The sequence below is a fragment of the Dermacentor variabilis genome, unplaced genomic scaffold (assembly GCF_050947875.1).
Source record: "Dermacentor variabilis isolate Ectoservices unplaced genomic scaffold, ASM5094787v1 scaffold_15, whole genome shotgun sequence".
NCBI classification, from domain to species: Eukaryota; Metazoa; Arthropoda; class Arachnida; order Ixodida; family Ixodidae; genus Dermacentor; species Dermacentor variabilis.
This window is the reverse complement of record NW_027460313.1, coordinates 6,640,797-6,665,312: the sequence shown is the minus strand read 5'-3', so window position 1 is coordinate 6,665,312 and position 24,516 is coordinate 6,640,797. Positions and strand designations below refer to the sequence as shown.

Here is a 24,516-nt window from a genome sequence, read left to right as displayed (position 1 = left end):
TCCGGGAGCAGTGCAACGAGCCCTGTGTGACGACTGGTTGCCTGCAGCGGAACGACTGCGCGGAACTCTTGACTGCGAGGTTTGGTGAGTGCGGGACTTTCTTCTTCTGAGCTTTGCCAGGCTTTTGTTAGTGTCAGAAACAGAGCTGGTAATTGTGGTTGTCGTTGCTGCCGGGTTAGTTTGCGGCAAGACAATAGTAAGCAGTAGAGAAAGCAGCATTCAGAGCAGCCATGGATTTGAAGTCGTTGCGCAAACCGAAATTGTTGGAGCTTGCAAGAGAGTTGGGTCTGGATGTCTCAGACAAACTAAGAAAACCTGAACTGCTAAAGGCTATTCTTGAGTTAGAGGCTGAGGATGACGAGCTGTCGGAATGCCTTGAGACCATTGAAGAGAGGGAGACTGCAAAGAGACAGGAGCGCGAACTTAAAGAGCAAAAAGAAAAAGAAGAGCGCGAACTTAAAGAACAGAAAGAAAAACAAGAGCGTGACCGTCAACACGCTTTGGAAATGAAGCGTCTTGAGGTAGAGATGGAACGCGCTCGTAATGGAAGTCAGGCACACGGTGCAGGAGAACGCGTATTGTTCAAAATGACTGACCTGATGCGGCCGTTTAAGCTTGGAGAGGACATTGGTTTGTTCCTGGTTAACTTTGAGCGAACGTGCGAGAAGCAGGGGTTCTCTCGGGAAACGTGGCCACAGCGCTTGCTCACTTTGTTACCCGGCGAGGCGGCCGACGTAGTCGCTCGCTTGGATAGAGAGGAGGCAGAGGACTTCGACACAGTGAAATCGAGTCTTCTAAAAAAGTACCGGCTGTCTGCGGAGGCGTTCCGTCGGAAGTTTCGGGAAAATGAGAAAGGCAAAAGTGAGTCATATACAGAGTTTGCGTATAGGCTTATGTCGAACATGCAGGAGTGGCTCAAAGAAGAGAAAGCGTTTGGTGACCACGATAAAGTTCTGCAGTGTTTCGGGCTAGAACAGTTTTATAGTCGGTTACCGGAGAACGTGCGATACTGGGTCTTGGATAGGCCAGACGTTTGTACGGTGGCTAAAGCCGCTGAGCTAGCCGAGGAGTTTGTGACGCGTCGGGCTCGCGGAGCTAAGGACGGTCAAAAGGGTGAATTTGGCTCGAAGTTTGAGAGGCCGAAGTTCACACCCATAAGAGCAAAGGGGGACACGCGTAGTGCGGATGCGAGCGAAAGCAGTCCGACCAAACGTAAAGAGACGGCGGCAGCCAAACGCAGAAAGCGGTTCGAGATGAGGCGAGCGCGCTTGTGTTATACGCGCCAGAAGCCGGGTCACTTTTCGGCGCAGTGTCCGGAAACAACACCAAAAGTTGTGTTTTTTTCAATAGGCAGCACTGACGAGAACATGAAGCTTCTCGAGCCTTACATGCGAGACCTCCTCGTGAACGGGAAAGAGTGCCGAGTGCTTCGCGATTCCGCAGCTACGATGGATGTAGTTCACCCGTCTTACGTAGAACCCCATATGTTCACGGGCGAGTGCGCATGGATCAAGCAAGCCGTGGAAGCTCATAGCGTGTGTCTGCCGGTAGCAAAAGTGCTTATTGAAGGACCTTTCGGAGCGCTTGAGACGGAGGCGGCAGTGTCATCTATGCTGCCACCCCAGTACCCGTACCTATTTTCAAACAGGTCCGATCACCTCCTGCGCGAGAAGGGGCTTTTGTTTGGTGAAGCTAGTGTTCTGGCCTTAACCAGATCGAAGGTTCGGGAGCTCGCTGCAAAGGCGGTAGTTGCGGGGCCGACGTTATCAAACAACGAAAAAGGGTCAGAGGCGCAGCAAGCTGATATTCAGAGCACGCCCGAACTGAATAAACTTGAGTCTGTAACGTTAAAGGCGCCAGATACTGGAGAGGAAACGCCCGACGCGGGAAAGTTAGAAGAGCTATCTACTGATTTGCTCATCCCGCCTACGTCAGACGGACTTGACAGGTTGCTAAAAGTCAGCCGGTCGGCTTTGATAGCCGAGCAAAAAAAGGATGGCAGCCTGGAAAACGTGCGCTGCAATGTCAAAGAAGGTATCGCCAGGAAAACTACGCGTTTTGTGGAAAGAGGTGGAGTCCTGTACCGGAAGTATCTAGACCGCAGAGGAGTGGAGTTCGATCAGCTGATCGTTCCTCAATGCTATCGTCAGGATCTGTTGCGCTTGTCGCATGGGGGTTCGTGGTCCGGACACCTAGGAGTTAAGAAAACTAAGGACCGTCTCTTGCAAGAGTACTATTGGCCAGGGTGTTTTCGGGACGCAGACCATTTCGTGAGGACATGTGACACTTGTCAGCGGGTGGGCAAACCAGGGGACAAATCGAGGGCGCCGTTGAAATTGGTACCTATCATTACGGAGCCTTTTAGACGGCTCGTTATTGATACTGTGGGACCTCTGCCGGTAACAGCCACGGGGTACAGACACATTTTGACTGTGATCTGCCCAGCGACAAAGTTCCCTGAAGCGGTGCCGCTTAAAGAACTCAGCTCAGTTGAGATAGTTAATGCACTACTGTCCATATTTGCGCGAGTTGGTTTCCCTGCGGAAATCCAATCAGATCAGGGCACAGTGTTTACTAGCGCTTTGACGACAACTTTTCTCGAAAGGTGTGGGGTAAAGCTGTTACACAGCTCAGTGTACCACCCACAGTCGAATTCCGTTGAGAAGCTCCACTCCGTCATGAAGCGCGTGTTGAGAGCGTTGTGTTTTGAACATCGAACTGACTGGGAGCTGTGTCTGCCTGGGGTGATGTTTGCTTTAAGGACCGCGCCGCATGCGGCTACGGGGTTTTCGCCAGCTGAACTGGTGTACGGTCGCTCGCTTCGATCTCCGCTTCGCATGCTTCGAGAATCATGGGAAGGCAGGGGCGACGACCCAGTCGTGGTGGAGTACGTGCTTAAGCTCCTCGAACGCTTAAGAAGGGCACAGGAGTTGTCAGGTGAAGCAATGACAAAGGCCCAGCAGAGGGCCAAGGTTTATTATGATCGGACAGCCAGGGCCCGTCGTTTTGAGGTTGGCGATGAGGTCATGATATTGCGCACATCGCTAAACAACAAACTAGACGTGCAGTGGGAGGGCCCAGCACGAATTGTTCAGAAACTGTCGGACGTTAACTACGTGGTAAGTCTGCCAGGAAAGCGGAAAGCACAGCAAGTTTACCACTGTAATCTGCTCAAACCCTATAAACAACGCGAAGCAGTGGTGTGCATGATGGTAAACGTTCCTGAAGAGCTTCCGGTCGAGCTTCCGGGACTAGGCTCAGTGACGAACAGGGAAGACACCGGTCAAGTCATTAGTGACCTTATCAGTAAAGCACCGCTGTCGCCCGAGCAGAAAACCGAACTACACCAGCTATTACAAGAGTTTCAAGGTCTGTTCTCTGAGAGGCCTGGTAGGACTTCTGTACTTACTCATGATATAGAACTTACCTCCACAGAGCCAGTACGATCCAAGGCGTATCGGGTGTCACCCCGCCAGAGCGATATTATGGAGGCTGAGGTAAAGAAAATGCTACAGCTCGGTGTTATTGAGGCAGGTGAGAGTGATTATACCTCCCCTTTGATTTTAGTTGAGGTACCGGGCAAGGAACCTCGTCCTTGCGTCGACTACCGCAGGCTTAATTCCATCACTAAGGATCAAATTTATCCGATCCCTAACATCGAGGAGCGCCTTGAGAAAGTTAGTAGCGCTCAGTTTATTTCCACCCTAGATCTTATCAGGGGTTATTGGCAGGTTCCACTTACAGAAGAGGCTAGTAGGTATGCGGCGTTCATTTCACCAATGGGAACATTCCGTCCTAAAGTGTTGAGTTTTGGTTTGAAGAACGCGCCATACTGTTTTTCAAGTCTCATGGATAAAGTGTTGCGGGGACAGCAAGAATTCGCTTTACCGTATCTAGACGACGTAGCGATATTCTCCGCATCCTGGTCTGAGCATATGACACACTTGCGGGCAGTGCTAACCCGCCTGCGCGAAGCAGGCTTGACAGTAAAGGCTCCTAAGTGCCAGTTAGCACAGGCCGAGGTTGTCTACCTCGGTCACGTGATTGGTCAGGGTCGTCGCCGCCCCTCTGAAATAAAAGTGGCCGCTGTGCGAGACTTTCCGCAACCGCGCACCAAGACCGATATTCGGTCGTTCTTGGGTGTCGCCGGCTACTATCAGAGGTACATCCCTAGGTACTCTGATATCGCGGCTCCCCTGACGGATGCTCTAAGAAAGACAGAGCCTCAAACAGTCGTCTGGGACGAGACAAAGGAAAGAGCTTTTAGCGCCCTAAAGAGTGCCCTAACAAGCCAGCCTGTGCTACGATCGCCAGACTATACAAAAGGGTTCATTGTTCAGTGCGATGCTAGTGAGCGAGGCATGGGCGTTGTACTGTGCCAACGGGAAAATGGAGAAGTAGAACACCCCGTCCTGTATGCTAGTCGTAAGCTGACCAGTCGTGAGCAGGCGTATAGCGCCACCGAGAAAGAGTGTGCGTGTCTCGTGTGGGCCGTTCAGAAATTGTCATGCTATCTAGCCGGCTCGAGGTTTATCATTGAGACGGATCACTGCCCTCTCCAATGGCTGCAGACCATCTCTCCCAAAAATGGCCGCCTCCTGCGCTGGAGCCTCGCTTTACAACAATATTCCTTTGAGGTGCGTTACAAAAAGGGGAGTCTCAACGGTAACGCCGATGGCTTAAGTCGAAGCCCCTAACGTAGGAATCAGCCTCAAAATTGTTTGTTACTGATGTTTTTCTTCCTGAGGCAGGATTTTTTTTTAACATATTGCTTTTGTTTAGTGTTTCAAAGTGATGATATGCTTTCTAGTGCAATTTTTCAATTTGTGGACGCGTTCTGAGTGATGCTAGACTACTGTAAGGAACTAGGCAGTGGTATAAAAAGGGGGAAGAGCCTGGCAGGGCTTAGTGAGGGTTGTGCCGTGCTTGCTGACTGAGCGGTTGAGTTTCAGCGTAGTTCTAACGCTTGCCGGGAACGAGAACAAAAATGTGAACTCTCCCGAAGTCACTTTGCAGTGTCCCGTGCGAACCTGAACTAGAGAACGAGGCCTTCTCTGTGCGCTGCGCTCAAGAAACGTCGAGGGACGCCCGACTTCGGTTATGAGCATCATCGAGCGACATCCCTCCGGACAGCGGATGCAGTCCCCTGTCCATCGGGATCTCCTTCCCCCGGCGGGGCGGTCTGTTGCGTTTCGCCTGCGACACGTGGTTTTGCCGGCGCGACTGCGGCGGGGCGGCAGACATTTTGGCCCGATCGTCGTCGCCACAACGCTCATCGGCAGGTGTTTCCAGGCGCGACTGCGGCGATGCGACCGCAAAGGATCACCCTCGCATTCCAGTCATTGTGCCAGAACCAGGCGCTGCGAAAGCAGGGATCATCCTCTCATTACAGTCATTGTGCCCGACCGGCAGCGCTACAACAGGGTGCTACGAGATCGTGCTCGACATGGTGCTACGGCATCGCTACAACAGGGTGCTACGAGATCGTGCTCGACATGGTGCTACGGCATCGCTACAACAGGGTGCTACGAGATCGTGCTCGACATGGTGCTACGGCAGCGCTACGACAGTGTGCGTCACCATTAGCCCATTGTACATTCACGTGCTCGTCTTTTGAGGGGTTCCTTCTTGCCCTCAACTGCGAGAGTATAAAAACAGCTGCCCCCGGACGCCAAAAGGAGGGCTCCGATTTCTTCTGTTGAGTGAAGTGCTCTCCCGTCTCTCTTCGGTCGTCCTGACCGCCAACTCTTTGCGATGTTAAAATAAACAAGTTGTTTCGTTGTTACCAGTCGACTCATGCTTTGCCGGGACCTTCGGATGCTTCCAGTTGTACCCCAGGCCGCCAGGCCAACGCTACCCTTGGGGCTTGCGACCCAGGTACAACCACGGGCGTCAGCGCCGAGTTCCCAACAGATCGTACCAGCGGTGCGATCAAAACACTGGCAAAGTTCAAATGGGAAACGCTGCAACATTCAACATTTTGGGACAAATGAAGAAACAGCTCAAGGGAAACAAACGTCATCGTGTCGGACGATGACGTGAAAGAATCAACTGCAGACTTTTTGAAGCAGCATCCCAACGAGTTTATGAGACGGGAATCACGCCACTCGTTACTCAATGGGACAAATGTCTAAATGTTCACGGAGACTACTTTTATATAAAGTACCCCGTTTGTCATATATTCGCATTGGCTCACTTCCATTTGACTCACCCTCGTATATTTTGCACAACGGCTTTGTATACGTGCTCTCTGTTGGGACAATAATTTCGGTGCAATTACTCATGATACACGACGGATGACAGCTGCTCCTGCGTAATACAGTTCGAATAAATGACAGCCTCATTGAGCTTTTCACTGCCCGTTGCATATGTACAAAAATGTAAACAAGGTTCTTGAATGACTAAGTTTCATGAACATATTTGTCCTCAACTTGTTCATTTCGTGGCCTTTACATTTTTCGTATCAGTGGCATGCACTGCTTCGCTGTTTCGAACTGATATAGTTCTAAAGTTCTTGTTATATTTTCTTTACTTATTAAATAGTCAGAAACATGGAAACATTGATATCTTATTTTGGGCACAATTTTTGGCACATACGAGTATATTTTTTTACTGAAAAAAAAACACATGTTTTACTTGTTTTGACAGTGCGTAGCGTTCAAGAATTCGTTTGCAGCATCTTTGGCAATGGTAATGCTGTTATTATTCGTGTATTTGATCTCTCGACAAATTGTTTAAGAGGAAGCTTTAGCTCGGGATCAACTCCGACGCGGCCTATTCAAATACATGTAAAACGCAAAAACGCTTTCCTGATATAACCATAACCCTTACCCGCCGTGGTTGCTTATTGGCTATGTTGTTGGGTTGCTAAGCACGAGGTCGCGGGATCGAATCCCGGCTACGGCGGCCGTATTTCGATGGGGGCGAAATGCGAAAACACCGATGTACTTATATTTAGGTGCACGTCAAAGAGCCCCAGGTGGTCGAAATTTCCGGACTCTCCCACTTCGGCGTGCCTCATAATCAGAAAGCGGCTTTGGCACGTAAAACCCCATAATTTTTAGATAACCCCTGGATCGCTTTAAATGAAATTTGTTGCAAATTCTTGTACCTGTTGGAACCGAAATTTCGATATAGGGCCTGAATTTTGCTTAAAATATCTTGAAAAATTCGAAAATGTGAAAAAAAGATAGAAGCACGACTTTTACAAATTAATAGCTCTGCATCAAGAACAGACATAGTGGTTCTGTAGACGGACTCTATTATAAGACCTAAAGAGGACAAATTCGGTATGCCGGTTTGTATCTTACGTGAATTGGTTACGTGGTGTACAAGGGTTCAACAAAAGCCGTATTTCCATAATACTAAATTTTTTTAGATCCATGTGTAACATATCAATTTTGTCCGCTGCAGATGTACTATTATGCGATTCACAGAATTGTGGTATTATTTTTGACTGTTGAGTTACAAAGTTTTAAATGCGATAGTTTCGTTTTCTGGAAATTTGCGATTTTTGCCACTTTTTAATAAAGAATGGAATAAAGAAAGAAATGCAAAATTCGAAACCAGCAGTCAGTAGCATTCGTTTTTCTTTTAAATGCAACAAACCTAATCAAATTTGGTGCTGTGGTTGCCAATAAAAACGAATTCACCTTCTACATCTATTTAGATAGGAGCACCCGAGCTTAAGCGTCCACTTAAGGAGGAGGCCAAGCTGCAACGTGAGCCCCCCCCCCCCCCCGAATGAAATTTCTGGCTACGCCACTGACCAGCACGGAGCAGTCTTGATGGATTTCCTAGCAAAGGGTGCCACGATTACTGGGCCATACTATGCTTTACTGCTGCGGAAATTGTGGGAGGACATCAAAAGCAAGAGATGTGGCATGCTCACCAAAGGTGTCCGCCTTCTGCAAGACAATGCCCCGGTTCACAACCCCCATGTTGCCCAGATGGAAGCACACTGCTGCGGCTTTGAAATTCTACCGCATCCCCCTTATTCACCCGACCTCGCACCATCGGACTTCCACCTCTTCCCAACAATGAAGTCATATTAGAAGGGCAAGCACTTTCCAGATGATGAGGCTCTGATTTCTGAAGTCACAGCACGGCTTTTGGGGCAACCTGTCGACTTCTGCAAGCGAGGTGTTTACAGTTGCATAAGAAGATGCAAAAAGTGTGTGTCCCTGGATGGCACCTATGTAGAGAAGGAATAATAAATCTGCAAAGTTTCGTTGCTCTCCGTCCACAGGAAGTGGGTCAGGGGAAATCTTTTTTGAACGCCCCTCGTATTTGGGCTAATCCGGTGGCGCCCATTTCCCATGTGGCGCCCCAATTGCCCCTAATGACATGAGGACACCTTCGGGTAAGAGACAAACGGCCCTTTCCAAACGTTGAGGTCCCATAATGGCCGAGCACCAGGCCGAAAACGCGATTGTACCTATTTTACCAGCAGGTACACGGCGTGAGCACTTGCTTCCCACAGCCGCGGCGGATCCTCTTCAACAAGGCCACCTTTGGTTAGACAAGAGGTGCCCAGAGACAACTCTTAAATGTCTATTTGGCAATATTTCGATACGTGAACGCTAACGAAAATCCGAGCACCAGGTGAGGGAACATCTCTACTTATTAAAAGAAAAAAAACTGCATTTCCGGAGGCATCGGGATTTGAACTCGGTACCTACCCCGCATACGAGGTGGATGCTCTACCGCTAGGCGATCGCTTGGGTGAAAATCAATGTGAAAGCTTTCCAACAGGTGAAGCTCCCAAAGATAGCAAGCCGAGTGTATTATAATTAGCGTTGTCTCCTACGGAATTGCCTCATTTCTTTGTTTGCTCAATGCGTGCCGCTCAAACAATGAAAGAGGGTGCTCTAAACGGTAGCCACACATTTCGGAGTCACCGAAAAATAGGAAAGGAAGGAGAAAAAAGGGGATGAACCAAGACTTTAACGCGTTTCAGTTTGATTGACAGAATAGCTATCCAAAAACGGGGAAGGCTAAAACGGTCCCAAGTGTCTGTGTCGGAAGTGTCGTGGCGCAAGATTGACGTGTTTGTGAGAGCACAATAGTGACGCCAGACATTGCTGTGATGGATGGGACGATCAATCACGACGTCAGTATGCACAGTGGCCACCTTCCAAGCAGGAACGGCTCGCTAGAAGCCGGGTTCGTTCTGGTTTCAGCACTGTTGAGTCCATTGTTTGCTTCAAATTCACTCGGCGAATATCAAAGTTATGAGCGTGACTCGGAAACTTCAGATTTCATATATAGGGTTTGCGCAAAACGAGAATAAAGTAAAAACGGGCGCCAACGTTTCGACAAGTGGACTTGTCGAAACGTTGGCTCCCGTTTTTACATTGTTCTCGTTTCCTTCGTCGGCTTGAATTTTCATCTCGCACCCTCCCCGTGCTTTTCCTATATTTTGGGCTTGTCATGCAAGCTAAGCGTTTTTGCTTTGTCTTAGAAGCCGCTGCGGGACCAGCAAGTAGCGACATTCCACGGGTAATAATTCCCCACAGCGCAAACGCTCTACGAATGGAAATGCTTCTTAGGTATTCGTAGACCGTTTTCCTATAATATAGCATAAGTCAACCTCACTTGTGATTTTACACAGTCCTGCAAAGTATTCCTTTTCTTTTTTTTTTTTCGCGGGCACTGACGAGCTAAACAATGAGAACACACTTCTTCTCAATGCCAGGATACCTTATATTTTAGCTGTGCAAAAAGCAACGAGCAGAGCAACCCACAGGTAGATAGATTGTTTAAAGGGATCACGCAGGCCGCAAGCTCACGTCTTGCGGTTGCTGCAGTTACTGAAGGACGATTGACGGAAAGCCCACTGAGGAAGTGCATAACGTCGCGGAAGTACCGTCGATGCACAATTCAAATATACAAAACAATGATTCAGTTACATTTTCCACAAGTCATTTGCGGCAAAGCTGGACGTTCTCATACTTGCCAAAAATTAGAGTGTCTCTTATCTCTCTTAAGAGGTGAACGGCGAAAGCCTACTCTTCCTCCTTTATCATTCGCCTTTTTCTCTTTACCTCTTCTTTTTCTCTTCTTTCTTTTAGTCATTACTGCTCACTACTAAGCATTTTTAGTCATTTGTAATGAATTGTGGTCATTACAAGCCGTTGTTAGACATGTTGGCCATATCATCGTCATCAGTAGTCATTACAAGTAATTTCAGTAATTATTAGTCATTACTGGTCATTACTAAGCATTTTTAGTCACTTCTAACCAATTGTAGTCGTTACACGTTGTCGTTGGACATACTGATCCTTTCATAGTCATTACTAGTCATTACAAGTCATTTGTTATTATTCATTCTTGCTTACTAGTAAGCATCTTTAGTAACTTGTATTTAATTAAGGTCATTACGAGCTGTTGTTAGACATATTTGTCATTTCGCAGTCATTAGTAGTAATTAGAAGTCATTAGTAGTCACTTTAGTTATTACTACTCATTACTAGACATTTCTAGGCATTTCAATTAATTGTGGTCCTTACAAGCCGTCATTGACATTATGGTCATTTCGGAGTCATCAGTAGTCGTTACAATCATTAGTAGCCATTATTATCCTTACCTAGTGATTAATAACCTCTACCAAACTCTACCAAACTCTATCATAACATTATCATTCACTAACTGTCACTATCAATGATTTTTCGTTCTTTAATACGTCTTTAATCTGTCTTCTATAGCGTGATGATGTTACGGCGGACATCCCGGCGGTCAGGTCTGCGGACACAGACATCACCATGAGCCTACAAAGTGAATAAGTTAATAAGTGAATTCCTACATCACCTGCTAATGCATGTTTCCTTTAACAATGGACGTAGCTCTGTGCATGTCTTGGCGCTTCTAATGACATCTTATTGCGTTCTTTTTTTTTCTGGAGGGGGGGGGGGGGGGGGACAAAAACTCACGGCTATGCATTGACCATGCGCAGTGATATAAGTTCTCCTCGTGTTGACTGGCTTCGCCAGCGCACAGAACGTTGGTCGCTCCATAAGACATCGTCAGGAACGTGACATTAGGCACAGTTAGACGTGTCCGTGAGAGCTAACAAGCGAGTATGGCCTCAGGGTGCGCTTTCGTATGCGATCGCTCCATGCGTGTCGAACTTTTTCAGCGGTTCTGTGCTATTTATTCATAACAGCAACCCTTTAAAGCTACGTACTATAGCTGAGCCCCCTCTCAGTCCCCATGGTGCCGAAAGTTCACATGCGTAACCGGCATTCAAAATTTGCCATCGGCGTGTTCACCGCGTCGTTATCACGCCATCGCTTTCATGAGTGGCGTACACCTGAGCACCGACAAATGCGCAAATCTCCTTTGTAGGATGATTTTTCTTAAATAGCGTCTTATTTTGTTGACTTTAAATATGGCGAAGATTTATATCGGATAAGCAAGTGCAATTCTCTTAAGGCCCACTGGACATTTCTGACCCATGGCTGTTTCTACGCGATGTTATCAAAGTGTGTGCTGCGGACTAAACCGCATTTTGTAACCAGCGCAGGGCCGGTATAGTATAAAAGTTCATTTCGATGGATTCTGTACCTTTCTTATTATATGCACCTCTGAGTAGTGGCTGATTTTGGTGATGAAAGTAGGTGGAGAGTCGTTGAAATCCCGCTCGTAGCCCTGAGTAAATGTAATCACTAGATTATCCCAGCCCAGTATTCAAACAAACGTTCTTAGGCTGCATCTGTTCGTAATAAAAAGTTCTTGACAATTGTGAGAAGGGACGTGTTTTTAGCGCAGGCGGCCATGTCGCTGTCAAACAAGACTCCCCCCCTCTCCCCCCCAAATACCGGAGGCTCAGATGTGAATGGTGGAAGGAATGAAGAGTTAATGTCAACATAGGCTGGTTTCACGCGGTTGCACGACACTGTCTCACCATTGCCGAGAACGTCAATATTCAAGGTTTTCTCTAAACGCGCAACCACGCGAAAGGGACCTTCATAGGAAGGAGTCAATGGTGGTTTGATAGAGTCGCGCCGCAGAAAGACTTGCATGGTTATGTCCATTGTCGCGAAACTAAACACAGGCTGCCCGCGGGCGATACGTGGCAGGGTAGGTCGAAGGTGGTCGAGCTAGGAATGCAGCCTTCTGAATGCTGAGCGGCCACTGGCGCAGTGCCTTGCTGGGTGCCGAAAATCTGGCCTGGAACGCGGATTGGTGCCCCATAGAGCATCTAGGCTGCGAGGTCATCCTCGATTGTTGTTCGCAGCCCCAGCAGCAGTAGCAGTTGGCTTTCCATCCAGTGCTGTCTGTAGAGCGTGGCGGTGGATAACGCCTTCAGTTGTCGGTGGAGACGCTCGACCATGCCGTTGGACTGTGGGTGGTAAGCCATAGTTTTATTAAGGCACGTGCCGCACAGTCTAGCCAGGGTATAAAAAAGCGAGCTTTGGAGTAGTGGGCGCCAGTCAGTAGCTATGCCCAAAGAGCAACCGTACCGCGACACCCACGTGGCAACAAATGCTTCTGCCACTGTTTCGGCCGCGGTGCCTTGTGGAGCCGTCGCCTCAGGCCACCTTGAGTACTGGTCGACACACGTGAGGAGGTACCTGAAACAATGGTTGGACGGAAGAGGCCCCGCCATGTCTAAATGCACGTGATCAAAACGGCTGTCTGGTGGTCGAAATGGCTGCACTGCTGAACGCGTTTGCCCGGTCACTTTCAGGGCTTTACCGGCTTGGCAGCTTGCCCAACTTCGAACATCTTTGCTGAACCCTGGCCAGACGAAGCTCTCTGTTATATGCCTCTGTGTCGCTCTGATTCCGGCATCACTAATCCCGTGCAGTGAAACGAATAGTGGGCCGTCCAAACTAATGGGCACTGAGCCGGCGAGGAGTTGCCTACGATGTGTCGCCCGCGACCAATGTTGTGTAGGGAAGCGGCACCTCCGCAAGCTGGAGCGACGAGCCTTTTTCCCGCAATTGGCACAGCTCGGAGTCGTTTTGCTGGACGGAGGATAGAGCTACCAAATCCACAAGACAGCAGGCACAGCGCCGATCCGCGACAGAGAGTCAGCTGACAGACTTTCGGTACCACAGATATGGCGGATGTCCGTACAAAATTCGGTGACGAAGCAATGTTGCCGAAGCTCACGTTCTGAATACGAGGGATTTTTATTATTGAAAACGAAGGCTAACAGATTGTGCTCGCTCAGAATGTAAAAGCTACAGCCTTTAAGAAAAAAAAACGGAAAACCTTGACAGCACAATAGATGGCCAATATTTCCCTCCCGAAGATTCTGTAGCGAAATGCTGTTGATTTGAGGCGAGTTAAGAAAAAGCCCAGCGAACTCCAATCTGTGTCATCGTGTTGCTGCAGTACTGCACTCACTGCCATAGTCGATGCGTCTACCATAAATGGAGATGGGGCGTCGGGCAACAAATGAATCAGCAACACTGTAGTCGCCAACCCCGTTTTGGTTTCCTGATTGGTACTCAAGCACCAGTGGAAGGTAGGCGTATTTTTAGAGTCGCGACGAAGTAGGTCAGTACGCTGCAGAAGAACTTGCGCACAGGATGGTTTGAAGCGCCTTTGAAAATTTGGGAACGCCATAAACTCGCGCAACTTTTGCAAAGAGGTTGGAAAGTGGAAGTCATCGATTACCCGCACATGTGATTCCATTGCCTTGATGTTCTGCGGTAGAGTGCAATGGCCAAGAAAATGCAGGGCTTCAACTCCGAAACTGCATTTCTGGGGCTTTAAGGTCAGGCCGTGTTCATTTAGTCTCTCAAAAAGAACGCGAAGGTGCTATTCGTGCGCTTCGTCTGTGCGACTTGGAACGAGAATGTCGTCAAGGTAGGCGAAAATGAATAGGAGTGTGCACGTAGCTTCGTCCATGAACCTTTGAAAAGTTCGCGCCACACTTTTCAACCCTTAAGCCATACGGATAAACTCAAGTGGGCCCCATGGAGTAGTGGTTGGTTTCTTCTAAGTGTCGCTGGGTTCCACAGGAATTTTGTCGTACGTGCTCATCAAATCGATCTTGCTGAATATTTTGCTTCCAGCTAGACGAGCACTGAAGTCATGTATGTGGGTAAACGAATACTGATCCGGAGTAGTCAAGGCACTCAAAGCTGAGAAATGGCCATAAAGCGGCCAGTTACCACTGTCCTGCTTTGGAACCAGATGGAGAGGTGAAGACCAATTGCTGGAGGAAAGAGGAATTACGCCGAGCTGAAGCATGCGTTCGAGCTCACGGCGGGCTTCTTCCAGCCTCCGCCCACAGAGCCTCCGTGGCCGGCCGGCGACACGTGGGCCGGTGGCGGTGATATGTTGCGTCACTTTGTGTTTCACGGGAAGCGCATAGTTTCGGAGCTTCATGAGTTGCTGGTACTCAGCAAGTATCTTGTCGCACGTTGAGATCGGCGGAAACGTACGTATGCCAGATGAGGTGAGGTTGGACTGCAGGCCAACCTCACCAACAACCAACCTCGCCACCACCACCAACCTGGCCAAGAGGTCGGCGATCAAAACACCCATCTGTGCAAGCGCCGGAGTCCGATGTCTACCGTTATTGACTGCAGCCCATACGACGCGATGGAAGTGTTGTTCATTGGGTGGAGCTTCGGTGTAGACTCTCCGCGCTGGTGATCTGCGGCCGTGGCGGGAACGATAAACAGCTCGGATCCAGTGTCGACAGAAAGGCGCGGACACGTGATGCGGTCGACTACGAATAGGCGGCTTCCGCGGATGCCGATGTCATCAGTCGCAGTTAGTGACTGGCCAGTGCGCTTTCCGTCCACGAAAGGGGCTAGGTGCAGCGAGTTTCTTGTTCGCGAAAGCGATGGTGGTACCAGCACTACTGCCGCGGCGAGTCTCTAGCTGCGCTGCGAGGCTGTGAAGGCGAATGGTTGGTCGCTAGTGTTGCCACCCGTCGTCAGCTCCTCCAGTGCACTGGTTATGCGGTCGACTGTTTCTTTCAGGCGCGACAGTCGGTCTCCTGGCTCTGAGACTCTCGCAGCGGCGATAGGTAGCTGTGCCGCAGACGAGCTGTTGCATATGCGGTCAGCGAGTGCAGCTCGCTGATCGAGACTTGTCTCGTCGGAACGAGCCAGTACCAAGGGTGCGGACAGTTGGAAGAGTTGCAAGAACAGGTTGCGCAATATTGGAAGCTGGCTCTCCTTTGCAGAGTGCTCACCTAGTACCTAACGCAAGCGGTGCGGGAGTTGTGATGGTTGTTCGTCGCCGAGTTCCTCGGAGAGGAGCTATTGGAGCCTACACTGTGCGATGGCTCGAGGCGCTGCAGGACCGTGCGTTTCAGGTCGCCATATGCTGTGGCAGAAGGCGTACCCGTCAGGAAGTCGTTTATGGCATTCGCGATGTCGGAGGGCAGCGCGGCGACGATGTGCACGTACTTTACTGTTTGTGAAGTGATGCGCCGCAGTTAAAAACGGTTCTCTACTTGCATAAACCAAACTCGGGGATTCTTGAGCCAAAACTTGGGAAGCTGAAGCTCTGCGCCAATTATAGGAGACGTAATCGTGACGTCGTCTCTGACAGCAGGAGTAAGAGCCGCATCGGCCATGGATAGTGTTCGAAAATAAAAACGCGAATGTCCTGGGTCACCACTTCTTGGAAGCTCCGTTTGGCGGAGGCCAGGAATACACGTTTTGACAGCTTAAGAACGGAGAGTCAACTGGCTTTATTCAAAAGTAAGAGCAGGTTTTGCCGAGTGGCTGTGGTGGCGCCCCCACAAGGCCGCCGCTTTTGTTTTCAAGACAAAGCAGGGGGCAATGACCCCCACCGTGAGGTAAACTAGATTTCCGGAGCAAAGAGCAATGACCTACACGGCGAGGTACGGCGAATTGAAGGACGGTTGCTAGAAAGTCAACCACAAATGGTACCTACTTAGGGCTTCCGAATTTCCTCATTCGTTAGATGCTGCCACTTATGACCCAGAATTGCGGGACAACATGAATAGGAAATTATGGCGTTAGACACTCGAGAACAGCCTACGAAGTATGAGAGGCCCCAGCGAATAGTTCATGAATGATATGGACACCATGGTGTTCATTAACGTGTACGAAACAACACTGAACTTGAGCTTCAGCCCACCGACCCCTTTCGGAATGCGGTTGCCGCAACCTAGAATCATACCTGTGGCATCGCCCCTCAACAGCAGAGCGCCAAAGCCACTGGGCCAAGCACCAACGTTGCCCCAGATCAGCGAGCTAGCCTGAGGCAAAAAAAGATTGCCGCCGTAGTACGAACCCTTGCTCGACAAGGCTAGCAAAACCAAGTTAAAGTCAACAGGCACGAGGACAGCTGCAGTGACGCCTGTATCGATCGTGCTGCAAGAACGGAGGGAGCGAGCGGTTTCCCGCGGATATTTGTCTGGCGACCCGGAAACCTGACTGTAAATATTAGAAGCATAATTAAATGTTCATCGAAGTCGTTCGTGGTATTCGCTCTTCACCGTTCAAGTCCCGACTAGCTAACGATTTAACTGGCGAGTACTATACGCAAACTTCTTCAGCATATCATATACAAGTAAAAAATTATTTTGAAATAACATTCTTTACAAATAGCTGCACGGTTTTCGAAAGGGTTGCTCATGTGACACAAAACCTTCGGGATTCATTCACGAACTTCACACATCACTTGATCGTGGCAACCTGGTTGATGCAGTCTTCCTCAACTACTCGAAATGATTTCACAGCGTTTGTTTTTTGTTTCTTTCTTTATTTCCTTAAAGACAGCACACATGGGGAGGTATTACATGGAGCATAGAGTTCGTCACAGAATGTTTCTGATAAAACTAGCTGAACTTAAGATCGACGCTAAAGTAGGAGGGCGAACCAGAATGTTTTTGCCCCTATTTTGTTTTAGCCAAGGTACGGCTGTAAACCCAAAGTCAACATGTCTATTCCTAGCGGTGGATCTTTCTTAAACCGGCGCTGGCTTATCTGCCGGTAGCTCCACAACACGGTCCTGCTGTCAGTTAAAGATGGCCGTAGTGCTTGACAGGTCCACGGCGTACGAGCAGAGAAGTGTGATTCGTTTTCTGTGGAGCAAAAGATGAACGCCCCTCGAAATGCACAGCCCGCGTATGGGCAAAGGTGTCTCACTTTGAGAAAATGTGATGTGGTGGTCTTACGAGTCCGCAAAGGGCTGTACACTCTTTCTGAAAACAGCAGTAAGCTTTTGTAAATATGGCAGTGGTACAGACCTTGTAGTAATCCAGGTCTTCAACAGTACTGGCTGGCTTGGGCACGCACACAAGGCCTTCTGTAAACAAAAAAATACAAATAGCACTTTAAGCTCATTTTCAGCGAAGATCACAGATGCTGAGTAGGCATTTTAATCGAAAATCAGAAGTGGCGCTTGCCTATCTATCAAGGAAACGATTTGGTTGTTCTCCAGACACAAAAGAAAGCCAACAGGGAAAACTTGACGAGGAACTTCACTAAGTTAACTTGACCAGTTATTCATGGTCATAGTTTATTTATTTATTTGCAATATCTTACAGCGCCATTACGGCTTTGCAGCGGAGGCGGCAGTAAAAGTTGGGACATCTGGCACTATTGTAGAGGACGAGAAAAATACGGAGAAGGCCCGCACTACACAAGCGTCGACTATTAACGGGTGTTTTTTTTTTATTAACGGCACGATGTTCTTTGATCACAACAAATATTCCTATTCGCATCACTTTTGAAATGGAGCGGCGACTAGTAGTCTCGGAATGACCACTGCAGATATTTATTCAGATTACCTTACAGGCCCATTTAAGGGCATTGATTAAGCGGGGCTGCAGTAATTACATGACAAAAATAGCAAAGTGCAACATCGCTATACAATATTAGTGCGCAACGAATTCAGGTTATCACGGAATGTTTCACGATTGGAGATAGATGCAATGTGATCCCGGGAGACTGTTCCAATGTACAATATCTCTTGGTAGTGGTGATGAGCTAAATGCCTGCGTTTGACCATGAATGCGCATGGAACTAAGTGCTTTGTCAATGCGACGAGATGTGCGCACAGGAGCATGAAGCGGCAAACATTGAAATTTATTGCTATAAATGTACGTGTGAAACAGACATACAACAGCAATGATGCGGCGATCTTCTAATGACTGAAATGCAAGGTCTTGTTTTATTCGGGTAATGCTCGAATGATAGTCGTAGTTACCAGACATGTATCTGGCTGCCCTATTCTGAACGGCTTCCAACATACGGATTTGTTAATCTTGATATGCTGACCATGTGGATGAAGCGTACGCTAGGTGTGGGCAAACATAAGTAAGATATGCTAGTTTTTGTACATTAGATGGCGCGTTACGCAATTTCTACTCAGTTAACCGTGAGATTGAGAAGCTTTGGATGAGACAGTTGCTACATGTGTTGCCCAGGATAAGTCCGATGAAAGATAAACGCCGAGATATTTGTACGATGGAGCAGCCGAAACTACGGTATTATTAATCGAATAGTGGAACACTGAGTTAGTGCGCTTTCGACTAAACGAGATTAAGTTGCATTTGGAGGCGTTAAGGGACATCTTTCAAGTTACGTGCCATCTATAGGTTAGTTCAAGGTCATTTTGGAGAGTAAGATGATCATTTAAACATTTAATATTGCGATAGATGACGCAGTCGTCAGCGAACAACCTGAGGATGAAAGAATAACAGGCAAGTCGTTGATGAATATAAAAAGAAGTAATAGATCTAGCACAACGCTTTGTGGGACACCGGACGTGACGTCACGAAGGTTAGACGAAATGTTGCTGACTACTGGAAATCGCTGACGCATAGACAAGAAGTTACGTAGCCAAGAGAGTGTTAATGAATCAATACAAAGAGCACAGACAATTTGGAAATTAAATCGCAATGAGGTACACTGTCGAACGCCTTCGCCAAATAAAAAAAAGCAGACAATCAGTTTGACCGTTAGTGTTCATGTTAAAGTGAAGGTCAGTCGTGAATTCAAATAACTGAGTGTTACATGAGTAGCCTTCTCTGAAGCCATGGTGATTATAGAAAAAAAGTTATTTGATTCAAGGTGACCGCAGATATGAAAATCTATAATGTGTTCAAGTAATTTGCAGCATATGCATGTTAATGAAACGAGTCGATAATTACAGGGCGAGTGCTTTGCACCAGATTTAAATAGAGCAACTACCTTACGGATTTTCCAGTCCTTAGGCAGCTCACCTGATGACACAGACTGGCTAAAGAGGAGACACAGAAAACGACTGGAACTATCAGTAGTATTCTTCAGTATTTTAAAGTTGATGTGATTAATGCCAGATGATGTAGAAACTTTAAGATTCCTGATGAGGTTCGCGATACCTTTGGCAGTGATGGTGATTGGAGCCATGAAAGGGAGGGTTGTTCAGGAACAAATGGCCCATTGGAACAATTTTCTTATGTAAGAACAGACGCGAAATATGCGTTGAAAGCAACCGCAGAATCTTCATCAGGAAGTGGAGATTGTTTTGAATCATCTATTGTACTGCGACTAGTAGACTTATTGTAGGGAGAAATTATTTGCCAGAATTTTTTAGGATTATTTTTAATAAGTGACGGCAAGTCCTTCGAGTTATATTTCTTCTGGGTTGCGCCGAATGCTGCACAGTAAACTTGCCAGCAATCCTTGTACTTATCGCAGTAGGGGGTAGCATTCTTAAGTTTTGCAGTATTGTACAAATGTTTCTTCTTATTTTTAATGTTCTAACTTGTTTAGTAAACCAAGAGTTTTTATCGTTCGGCATAGAGATTAGTGGCACGTACTTGTCAACTAATTCTGATATTTTTTACTTTAAAAGAACCCAATTCTCATTCACGGTCCGCGAGGCATGCGACGGCAGAAAAGGTTCGTCATGAAAAGCTTCTAGTTCGGTGTTAAATCTATCGTAATTACCCCGGTTGTAATCCCGAATAGTTTTATTCGCTGAACCGGTAAAACTAAAGGTTTAAGCTAAACGTTTGAGCTTTTTAAAGTTAAAAATTTCAGTCGCTTATATTAAATGAGCGCAACTTCAGAATTTCCTTGTGTCACTAGATTGTTCGAATGCAAATCTCATTACCATTGATAGTCATGATGAGATCAGTTCTGCCATAAATGTTTTACTTTGTTTTTTTTATTTGGGTACATCGCGAACACGGGGCCATGACAAGAAGCAATATAGTGATGCTGATAATGATTTATTGAAAACCCATACGAAGCGGAGTGCTTGCAAATAGCCACCTAGCCTGCTTGAGTTAATCAGATCCTATACATGCTTTTCATTCAAGCATTTTTTCAGACATTCATTGAAGTTTTTTTTCTTCATCAGAACTCTCCTATCTACCTTGTACCCCTGCCTATGCATGTAGCGGATCTGGTCGTATCAATTACTCCCCTGTTTTTTTCCCACCAATAAACACCAGTTGCTTACCTCGACTGCCGAGAAGTTAATGTGTCCATTCACGTTAAATGCAAACGCTTCTGGAAGGTTTTTACGTTGCCTACGGGCCTAAATGGGTGAATCCATTCGCATTCCTTTAGGATGTGCTGAGTGGTCTCCAGATTTTGCCTGCAGTAAGCACACGCCTCTTCTTACGAATATTTGCTCATGTATGTTAGTAAATTATGCAGCGGCAAATTATTTCCGCCTCGCTGTATAGCTGGTATGCGAAGACGACAGGTGTCTCATGATCATATCTTTCCTTACAAAAAGATCTGTATTATCTATAAAAAGTATCTTGAATATGTGCGTTCGAAATCGTGCAATAAAATGCGTTATTGATGAGAAAGCATCAAATGGCCAATTGAGCGAAAAAACGATGCATGCAGCCAAACTGCCTAAGAGCTGCGCTATTAAAGGAGAAGAAAATTCGAAAGGAAAAGCGTCGGAGCAAGCGAGCTTCGAACGTATCATCCAACGCCCAGAAGCCGAGTGCCTTACCCACTGGGCTAAACCAGCGCCTCATAGATAGCAAGCCTGTTCACTCTGGTTTATGACATCACGCTACTTAGACCGAAATTCCCACTGCCAAGCCGGCCTGGTGAAAGCGGTGACGTCAAAATCCCCATGGCTTATTTGGGGACGTCCCCATTAGGTTCTATGGGGGTCGGCCAAGGCAGCATGACGTCGCGGATCGAAGTGTACCGGCCTGCTGCTATCGCGGAGGCATTAGCCGAGCGTCTCAACGCGCTCGCATGCTCGAGAGGAATACGTAACTCGTACGACCACTCAGGTGCGTTCAATCGGACATTGATGATTTCGCATTCACAAGAAGCCTGGAAAAGGCGGCACGAGAAGATGGAATAATAGTCGATATAATTAAAGATGGAGCAGATATCATGCCTGAAAACTTGCGGCCCTTTATACGCAGTCCCTCACGAGTTGAAATGTACCAGAACTATAAGAATACCAACAGTATGCTAATTCCCAAGAAGAGAGGCGTTAAAGAATTAAAAAATTATAGCGCTTATTAGCTTGCTTTCGGTAGTGTATAAAACATTCACGAAGATAATTTCCAATAGAATAAGGGCAATAGCTGACTACATTCAACCAAGAGAATAGGCTGGCTTCAGGAAAGCATATTCTACAATGGATCACATCCATGTCATCAATGAGGTAATCGAAAAAACCTCAGTGTCCTTCCACTCTGTGAAGAAGGATAACCAGCGAAGCTGTGTATGTGGACTCCTTAATGGCAACTGCAGCTCCGCCGCGGGTCGGCCCGGCATCGCACTATCTCCGGGATCGGCCCACGTAAGGGGAGTGCTTAACGCCTGCTTCACCTTCACCGCCGGTCAGTCAAAATTGCGCAATCTTCGGGATCGGCCCACGTATGGGGAGTACTTAACGCTTGCTTCACCTCCTCCGCAAGTCGAGCCGGCACTGCACGATCTTCGGGATTGGCCCCCGTATAGGCAGTGCTTAATGCCTGCCTCACCTCCGCCGCCGGGTCGGTCCGATATTGCACGATCTTCAGGATCGGCAGATGTATGGGGAGTTTTCTGCTTACCACGTCAACAACACGAAAATTTGTTTGGACGGTAAAGGTATACAGCTTTGCTCTAAAATCTGCACGTTACCACCAACATCTCTATTAATTATGTCGAACCAACTAGCCCAACGCTGACTTTTCCTAAATTTCCCCCATATCACTTTCAGAGATAATTATAAGGCATTTGATTCAATAAAGATATCAGAAGTCATAGAGGAACTACGTAAACAAGGAGTATATGACGCATACACAAAAAATTACCGACGATTACGTTACTTCCTAATGCGAAGTTTGAGCGCAGCAAATAAGCTGTTTCACCTTTTCGATAGATTGAGGCAAAGAAATCGAGCAACACATGTATGCGCTATCACAGAATTTTTTTTTATTTTTCACACGTATTCCTTTAACAAAGACTCCACTAACAGTTCTTGACAGTCATGAAGGAAGCTTTGTGGTCGGAGAAATAGACTGATATATGTTCGACTTGGTACACCAATGCTTGATTCTCAAAGACGAGATGTATACAAGTGCCTCGCGAGGTTGTCACAGCCGTGGGACGCGTTACGAGCGAGAGTAACGGGATGTTCTCCCGCATAAGTGTTAGGAAATTGCTGTTTGTCTTTATGTCAAGCCGCCACCGATCTGGCTCTCTGATTGCCACCGCACAGGGCGAACGGCAGCGGCAATTTCGGCTCGGGCGGTGCACATATACAGATCCGCCGCCACCGATCTGGCTCTCTGATTGCCACCGCACAGGGGTTGCATTGGAGGAGGAGCGAAGAAAGGAATTAAGTTCGAGCCGGCGCTTTGACAACCGGAGACTCGCAGGAAGAGGGGGGAGGGGGGCGGCGTGTACACCCAGCGGCAAACGATGGGGGCAGAAGCGCGCGCAGCAAGCGGACAACACGATAAAGGGAGGAGGGAAGAGATAGCAGCGACTGACTGATGCCGCTGACGCCGATAGTGAGTCAACCCCAGCTGCGGAGTTGGTTTCAGGGACAACGAATAACCGGCGCGTCGGCAACTGAAGAGCACCCTATCCGCCACACAAGAACAGGGGGGGGGACCCTTTCCTCCTCTTTCTGCATGGCGGCGACGGTGTTCTATGCAGTCACGTTATCTTGACTCTCTAGCGGCGTCAGCGGCATCCAGCGGTATCAGTCGGTCGCTGCTAGCGCTGGGGGGATGAAAGGGGGGCGGAGCTGGTTACGAGGCCGACGACGACGACGACGCGAAACCCAGGAACGGACGCCAAAGAGCTGCGCTCTAATATCTTTGGTAAAATCTACGAAGATTCCACAGCTACCTTGGTTCTCCACAAGTAGGAAGTTACCTATCAAGAAAGGGGTGGGGCAAGGAGGCGCAATCTCTCTAATGCTTTTCACTGAATGCTTGGGAGAAGTGCTCTAGCTTTTAAACTGGCAAGGCTTAGGAGTGAGGGTCAACGGCGAATATCTCAGCAACCTTCGATTTGCAGATATCGTCCTGTTCAGCAAAACTGGGGACGAATTACAAAAAAACGATAGAGGACATTAACAGATAAAGTGTAAGAGCGGGGTTGAAGATAGATATGCACAAGACAAAAATAATTCAACAGCCTGACAAGGGAACAAGAGTTTAGGATTGGCAGTCAGCCTTTAGAGTCTGTAAAGGAGTAGGCTTATCCAGCTCAATTACTCCCAAGATCAAGGTCAAGAGAAGGAAATTTACAGAAGTATAAAACTTGGTTCTAGTGCATAGGACAGGCATTGCCACACTGTCACAGGGCGCTTACCACATTGAAAACAAAGGTGTACAATCACTCTATTCTGCCGGTGCTAACATATGGAGCATAAACTTGGAGGTTGACAAAGAAGCTCGAAAACAAGACCGCGGAAAGAGCGATGGAAAGAAGAATTTTAGGGGTAACGTTAAGAGACAGGAAGAGATTGGTGTGGATTAGAAACCAAACGCTGATAGCAGTGGTATTCGAATTGACATTAAGAGAAAAAATAGAGCTTGGTAGGCCATGTAACGCGTAGGATGGATAACCGGTGGACCATTAGAGTTACAGAATGGGTGCTATTGTGCCTGACAATCCACCGAGAACAAAGGATGCTCCACCGGCGACATGCGGCTGTCACGGGGGCCGTTCACGCCTCACCATTCACTTCAAGACAACAACGCCGCCCTCCGGCTACCGCAAAGGCCGGTCTCCCGATCCTGACAGCAGAACCCACCAATTGATGACAGGGTCATTGTTAAGGATTCCCGCGGAAAGGACGTCAACGGTGAGTTCATAGTTTGCCACGTGGTTCCTCGTATTCGGCGTCAGTGGGTTGCTGAGGTTGGGCAACAGTGGAAGCGATAGGGAACGGGAAGTGAGGTGGTGAACGTTTGCGCGTTTGTGATTGGCCAGTGAATTCCTTCGACGAGGGAAAGACGGAAATAAATGGCATAAAATGCGGATCCGGATGGCTGTGTAAAGAAGAGATGCTGGGACATGCAAAGACTCTAGCATGCGGTGTGCGCCGAAAGTTGGAGCCGTGTTTGTAAAACTGAACCATGTACCCCTT

The 24,516-nt window shown here is 47.8% G+C and overlaps 1 protein-coding gene across 3 annotated transcripts in view; it reads right to left on the bottom strand.

The window, feature by feature from the left end:
• The window catches only part of LOC142567938 (papilin-like), a 604,722-nt gene that overhangs the window by 433,908 nt on the left and 146,298 nt on the right, over positions 1-24,516 (bottom strand). For all 3 annotated transcript variants that reach the window (XM_075678027.1, XM_075678026.1, XM_075678025.1), the window contains exon 2: positions 17,195-17,253. In XM_075678027.1, the coding sequence (XP_075534142.1) occupies positions 17,195-17,253 (59 nt within the window). The remainder of the gene's footprint in view (positions 1-17,194; positions 17,254-24,516) is intronic.